Source organism: Chrysochloris asiatica, unplaced genomic scaffold, assembly GCF_000296735.1.
Source record: "Chrysochloris asiatica unplaced genomic scaffold, ChrAsi1.0 scaffold00026, whole genome shotgun sequence".
Classification (NCBI taxonomy): Eukaryota; Metazoa; Chordata; class Mammalia; order Afrosoricida; family Chrysochloridae; genus Chrysochloris; species Chrysochloris asiatica.
Genome location: NW_006408544.1, coordinates 2,842,060 through 2,849,362, shown reverse-complemented (window position 1 = coordinate 2,849,362; position 7,303 = coordinate 2,842,060). Strand labels below are relative to the sequence as shown.

Below are 7,303 nucleotides of genomic sequence, written 5' to 3'. Positions count from 1 at the left end.
ACAACCCTCATTATAAAATCCACCGTCTTTAGCCTGTTTTTCATGGCATGATAGGTTCTTCAAGATCTAGCCTTGCCTACCTTACCAGCCTTATCTTTCATCATCCCCTGGTTTATCTAATGCATCACAACTTCACACATGATGCTCTTGTGTGGCATATACTTCTCTGCTCTTCCACAATAGCAAACATCCACTGTATCATCAAAGATCATCTTGACTTTTGAGTTAGGGCCCTTCCAATAAGTTGCAGGGAATTCATGTTCTACCATGATCCTAGAAATTGTTTCATAGTCATAAGTGAGCAATATCTGAGTTTGAATACTGGGTCCTCCACTTACAGTCTGTGTGGTCTTGGTAAAATCCCTGAGTATATCTGAACCTCAGTTCTTTGAGATAATGAGAGTGATAGCACCTATATTACAGGATTGTTGTGAGAATTCAATAGTTTTTTTTCACCTTCCTTCCTGCTTCCCACCTTCTCTTTCTTCCTTCCCTTTCCTTCTTCCTTCTTTCCCTCCCTTTCTACCTCTGTACGTTAAAGGTGTTGTTCAATTTCTTCTGGCTTCTATAGTTTTTGTTGAAAAGTATACTGTATGTCCTGTGGAGATCCATTCCTTTTCTACCAAAAAGATAGAAAGTTTAAAGTAATAATTGTTGTTGTTAAGTGCCATCTAGTCAGTTCCAACCCATAGTAACCTTATATAGGATATCTGAGGAGCAGCTGATAGCTTTGAACTTCCAACCTTGTGGTTCAAAGTCCAGTGATGATCCTACAGAACCTTATTATAAATAAATTAAAGGAATTATATGAAAATATAGGGAAATGCTTAGAACAATGGAAAATTCAACAGAGCATTGAAATCAACAAAGTGTATTACACAAATACAATGTTTGAAATTAATATTTATTCAATGGTTTTTAAAAACATATTGGGAACAAAGAAGACAGATTAGAAGAACTCAAAGATAGATCAATAAAAAATATTCAAACTAAATCTCAGAAAAAAATACTTTTTTTTTTTTTTTTTTTAAGTCAAAGAACTTTTAATGTTGAACTCCATATTTTTTTTTTTTTTTTTTTTAAATGAACAGAAAAGAACACAAGACTAATGGGACAAATTATTTAATATATGTATACTTGGATGTACAAATGGAAAAAAGAGAAACAAGAGCAAAAATTAAGATGACTAACAGTTGTCCTAAATGAAGGAAAGATACTAAATTCACAGAATAGAGCTGTTAATAAACCCCAAGTAGAATAAATACAAAAATATAGCTGTTGAAAAACTAGAGCTACAGTCTTAAAAGCAGCCAGGGGAAAAGATACATTACTTCCATTTTGGAAAGAGCTATAAAGAAGGGAAAGACATACCCATCCTCTTTATGTAACTCAGAGCAAATGCTAGGCTCTCAAATCTACAATTCTTTCCTTGATTTCTTTGAATTCTTTTTTTTTTTTTTCTTTCTTTCTTTAACTGTTTTATTGTGAATTATGTGATAGTTTATATGGGAGAACATTAGCTTTACATTCATCTTATCGTATATTGTTACATTGCTATGGTTACAATCCCCTCCATGCATCATCAACCAACCAAGCCTGCTCCTTGGTCATCAGCACACAGTTCCTCTCCCTCTCTTGGTCTAGAGTTCTCAGGTGCTCCATCTCTCCATGTAATCGACTCTGCCTCCATCTCTGGTATCACTATTTCTCTGGGTAGGGTCCCACACTCTGCTCTTCTCCCTTGATTCTTTGAATTCTTTTTTAAGTTACATAAAATAAAAAGTACAAGGCACAGTTTTAGATAATTCTTATGTACTCTTAACATTTTGGAATCTGAAATTTATTATTTGGAATTTCATGCTATGCTGTTGTTATTAAGTGCTGTTGAGTTGACTCTGACTCATAGTGACCCTGTATAGCGTTTACAAGAAGCAGCTTGTGGATTTGAACCTCTGGCTTTGTGTTTAGCAGTCTGGTGTTTTCCTACAGCATCTCATCAGGACTCCTTACACAATACACTAGGATTTGAATAGTACAATATTAACAGGTTGTTTCATATAAAATAGAAGTTCTTTAAAAATATTTGGTTCCCAGCTTTATGGATGCTCTAATATACACTACTCTACTATTTATACTTGGCATTTCTAGCATATAAACAGCAGTTTTTTAGAATCTGAAGATTTTACTTTTATATATGATGCCTCTGTTCTTTCTCTACAGAAAAGAAAGGATGCAGGACTTCCTCTGGAGGAACCGCAGCTCTCTTACTGAGTTTATTCTTTTAGGATTCTCTAGCAACAAACAGATAAATATTATTCTCTTCAGTATCTTCCTCTTACTCTACCTCGTCACCCTTCTAGGCAATGGGCTCATTATCACCCTGATACGTATGGACGCTCGCCTCCACACACCCATGTACTTTTTCCTCAATGTCCTTTCTATTCTGGATATGGGATATGTTACCACCACAGTGCCCCAGATGTTGGTGCATCTGGTTTGCCAGAATAAGACCATCTCCTATACTGGATGTGTAGCCCAGATGTACATATTCCTGATGCTGGGTATCACTGAGTCTTGGCTTTTTGCAATCATGGCTTATGACAGGTATGTGGCCATTTGCCATCCTCTCAGGTATAAGGTCATTATGAGCCCTTTGTTGTGTGGGTCAATGGTGGCATTCTGTGGATTCTGGGGTATCAGCTGTGCCTTGATATACACAGTCTCTGCTATGATTCTTCCTTATTGTGGTCCCAATGAGATAAACCACTTCTTCTGTGAAGTACCTGCTGTTTTGAAGTTGGCTTGTGCAGACACATCTCTCAACGACCAAGTGGATTTCATTCTGGGCTTCATCCTTCTCTTGGTTCCACTCTCCCTTATCATCCTTGTCTACATTAATATCTTTGCTGCCATCTTGCGGATTCGCTCAACTCAAGGGCGGCTCAAGGCCTTCTCCACCTGTGCCTCTCACATCACTGTGGTCACTATGTTCTCTATACCATGCATGGTTATGTACATGAGACCTGGTTCGGAGGCCTCCCCAGAAGAGGACAAGAAGCTGGCTCTATTTTATAATGTGATTTCTGCCTTTCTTAACCCCATCATTTATAGCCTCAGGAACAAAGATGTAAAGAGGGCTTTTCTCAAAGTCACAGGATGGGGAAAAGTGCCAGAATAAAGTCATAGGAGCACGGGCAACAGCAACCAAACCTGGGACACAGTCTTCATGATCTCTTCATCCAAATTCCTTCCAAAACCTAATGGATGCTCACAAAAGATTAATGGATATATTAATTAGGATTATGTATGAAAAAATGTTTAAGACTATGGCCTTAAATGCCCTTTAAGAATGAAGTCACCAAACTATGGACTCCATGAAGGCAGAGCCCACATCTGATTTGTGTCTGTATCAGCAGTTTACAAAACCTGACAATATCAATATTTATCTGTTTAATTAATAAATGAGGCTATAACTAAGTTTTCATGAGCTTTGGATTTATGAAATAAATTCAGATTGGTGGGCACAAGATGGTATCCAGATTTCCTATTAGTGACCTGACTATAGTATAATTAGGGCTCTGAAACAAGAACAGTTTAAGATAATTCAATGATGATCATAGAAAATAGAGAGCAGGTATAATGTATTTCTCTAAGCCTCCCACTTTTTCAACAGATTATACATTTAATCTCACTCATGGATGTTAGAGGCTCTCCTACTGCCAAGCTCATGTGAAGGCCTTAACAAATCATACAGAAACCAGACCTTTCAGGGTAGGCACTCTGCCCTTTTGTCCATACACATCATTGGTGATATGATTATAGTGTAAACCCACAAAGAACTCTCTGAAACTAGAAGGGGTTAACTGCTTCTTTGCTGCTCTTGAGGGTGGAGGAATTCCTGTTACTGAGTTTGGCAACCACAGGGCCTACTTTCCAGATTCTGTAAAGCATATAATATCATCATTCTTTGAGATCTTGCCACCTCTTTGAGGCACTAAAAGGGAGTCTGATGTAGTCCTTGCTACTTAAGATAATCTGCCAACATTCCCATGTCTTCTGTAGTCACGGAGAAACTCAATTTATAGGGCAGACCATTTCTGCCATCTCTACTCAGAAGCACTCACCTCTTAACCCTCTGGGAAAAGCCAACAGAATTTCTCTTACTGAGCCTAGGTTTTCTAAACAAAAAGCTCTGGATTCAGATGATCTTCTAGCTGTCTGGAAATGTCTCTTTTTGACCTTGAAAAAATATGATCCCAAATGACAGCAATGAAAGATTCTGGTTTTGTTTTGATTTGGGGATGGAAACAAGACCAAGAACTAATATAAATAAAATTAATACCTCAATAAATTTTTATTACAATTCTTAAAAAAAAAAAAGAAGTGCAGGGAAGTAATACATATCAGTTTTCATCGGTATTTTTAGGGGAATATGAATCTGTGCCCTTATGTCATTAAAGAGAGCAACTCTATTTTACAAAATGAGATTTCTAAGGAGGACTAGAATAACCCAATACTTGCAATGCATTTTCAATTTTATTGGCGTACATGGGCACAATGAACTATAGATAATTAAAGTGTAAACTTTGATGAGTATATACATGTGAAATCATCATAATAGCATATACCCATTGTCCCCTAAATTTTCTTGTGACAGTTTGTAATCTCTCTGTAATAGTTATTACTATGTTAAAAATTATCCTAAAGTTTAGTGGCTTAAAACAACAAATAATTGCCACCCCTCCCCCTTTTTATGGTTTCTGTGGGTCAAGAATCTGGGCAGAACTTAGCTGTGTCCTTTGACATAGGCTGCAATCAAAGTATCAGTTATGACTTCAGCTATCTGAAGGCTCACATGGATGAGGAACTGTTTCTAAGTTCACTTGATTGTTACTAGGATTTAGTTTGAACTTGCATTGTCAGAGGTTCGAGCTTACCAGTTGCTCCTCGAAAACCCTACACAGGATTGCTACGGGTTGGAGCCAACTCTGGCACTTAACAACAACAACAACAACAACAAGAACAACAACAAACTGTTGAACTAAAAGCCTTATTTCCTTTCTGATTATAATCCAGAGCATCCCTCAGTTTCTTGCTTGTGTACCTATCCATAAAGCAGTTTACTTCATCACAGTTGGCTACATCAGAATGAGAAAGCAAATACTGATGTGCCGAAGGAAAGTGGCTGAATGAAATCAACAGGTGGAGCATCTTGTCCACCGGATCATTGAGAGACATCTCACAGCGGGCCTTCATTTGCAACATTTACATAGGATGTGATTATCTTCATTACATTCTATTTCATTAGTAGTAATTCACATGCCCTTTCTAGATTCTCCATTACTAATGTCTCAATTTTTTGCTTTCTAAGTCCCTGACCAGCCTTCTAACCCATGAGTGACTGCCCTTGAAATAGTGTGTATCTACACATCAGGCCATCTCATTGCAAATGTTTTTTTTAAACAACATAAAAGATAACTATACAAATGGACCTCACAAGATGAAATACACAGAAGTCAAATTGACTACATCTGTGGAGAGAGATGGTGGAAAAACTCCATATCATCAGCCAAAACAAAGACAATGGCAGACTGTAGCACAGACCATCAATTGCTCATTTGCAAGTTCAGGCTGAAGCTGAAGAAAATGAAAACAAATCCACAAGAGCCAAAATATGACCTTGAACATATCCTACTTGAGTTCAGAGATCATCTGAAGAACAGATATGATGCATTAGACAATGAAGACTGAAGACCAGAAGAGTTGTGGGATGACATCAAGAACATCATACAGGAAGAAAGCAAAGGTCATTAAGAAGACAAGAAAAAAGGAAAAGACCAAATTGGATGTCAGAAGAGACTCTGAAACTTGCTTTCCAGTGTAGAGATGTTAAAACAAATGAAATAAATGAGGAGGTAAAAGAGCGGAATGAAAAATTACAAAAGACAGCTCGAAAAGGCAAAGTCAAATATAACAATGAAATTTGCAAAAACAATATAATGAAATATGAAAACCAAAAAGGAAAAACATGCTTAGCATTTCTTGAGCAGAGGGAACTGAAGAAAACAGTCAAGCATTAACTTGAAATATTGAAGGGTTCTATGGATAAAATATTGAATGATGTAGAAAGAATCAAATGAAAATGGAAGGCATACACAGTCACTGTACCAAAAAAGAAATGGCTGATGTTCAACCATTGCAAGAGGTAGCATATTATCAAGAGCCAATGATCTTGAAGGAAGAAGTCCAAGGTGCACTGAAGGCACTGGCAAAGAACAAAGCACTGGGAATTGATGGGCTACAACTTAAAATATTTCAACAAACTGATACAGGACTGGAGGCACTCCCTCACCTATTGCCAAGAAACTTGGAAGACAACTACCTGACCAATTGAGTGGAAGAGATCTTTGTGCCCATTCCAAAGAGAGGTGACCCACCAGAATGTGGAAATCACCAGACAATATCCTTAATATTGCATGCAAGTAAAATTTTGCTAGAGATTATACAAAAATGGCTGCAAGCATACATTGACAGAGAACTTCCATGGGTTCAAGCCAGATTCAGAAGAGGACGTGGAATGAGGCATATCATTGCTGACATCATATGGCTCTTGGCTGAAAGCAGAGAACACTAGGAAGATGTTTACCTGTGCTTTATTGACTATGCAAAAGCTTTCAAGTATGTGGATCATGACAAGCTATGGACAGCATTGTGGAGAATGAGTATTCTGGAGCACTTAATTGGCTCATGAGGAACTTGTACATAGATGAAGAGGCAGATGTGTGAACAGAACAAGGGAACACTGAATAGTTTAAAATTAGGAAAGGTGGGTGTCAGTGCTGTTGTCTTTCACCATACTTAGTCTGTATGCTGAGCAAATATTCTGAGAAACTGGATTATATGAAGAAAAACATGGCATCAGGATTGGAAGAAGACTCATTAACAACCTGTGATGTACAGATGATACAACCTTGCTTGCTGAAAGCAAAGAGGACTTAAAAGGACCTAACTTACTGATGAAGATCAAAGACCTTTGGTATGGGTTGCACCTCAATGTAAAGAAAACAAAAATTCTCACCAATGGACCAATAAACAATATCCATATGTTGTTGTTGTTAGGTGTCATCGAGTTGGTACCGACTCATAGTGACCTTATGCACAACAGAACGAAATACTGCCTGATCCTGGGCCAACCTCACTATTGTTGCCACACTTGAGTCCATCGATGCTGCTACTTAGCCAATCCATCTTGTTGGGGGTCTTCCTCTTTTTCTCTGACCCGCCACCTTACCAAACATGATAT

At 37.7% G+C, this 7,303-nt stretch overlaps 1 protein-coding gene across 1 annotated transcript; it reads left to right on the top strand.

Annotated features, from left to right (window-relative positions):
- The first annotated feature begins 2,230 nt into the window (after positions 1-2,230).
- LOC102828886 (olfactory receptor 2A12-like) lies at positions 2,231-3,178 on the top strand. Its single transcript, XM_006839650.1, has one exon. The coding sequence runs from the start codon at positions 2,231-2,233 to the stop codon at positions 3,176-3,178; it is 948 nt and encodes a 315-aa protein (XP_006839713.1).
- The last annotated feature ends 4,125 nt before the right edge of the window (positions 3,179-7,303 follow it).

What these genes read in the sequence shown, in the direction of transcription:
- LOC102828886 (XM_006839650.1), top strand. Translation starts at nt 2,231, where the DNA reads ATGCAGGACTTCCTCTGGAGGAACCGCAGCTCTCTTACTGAGTTTATT.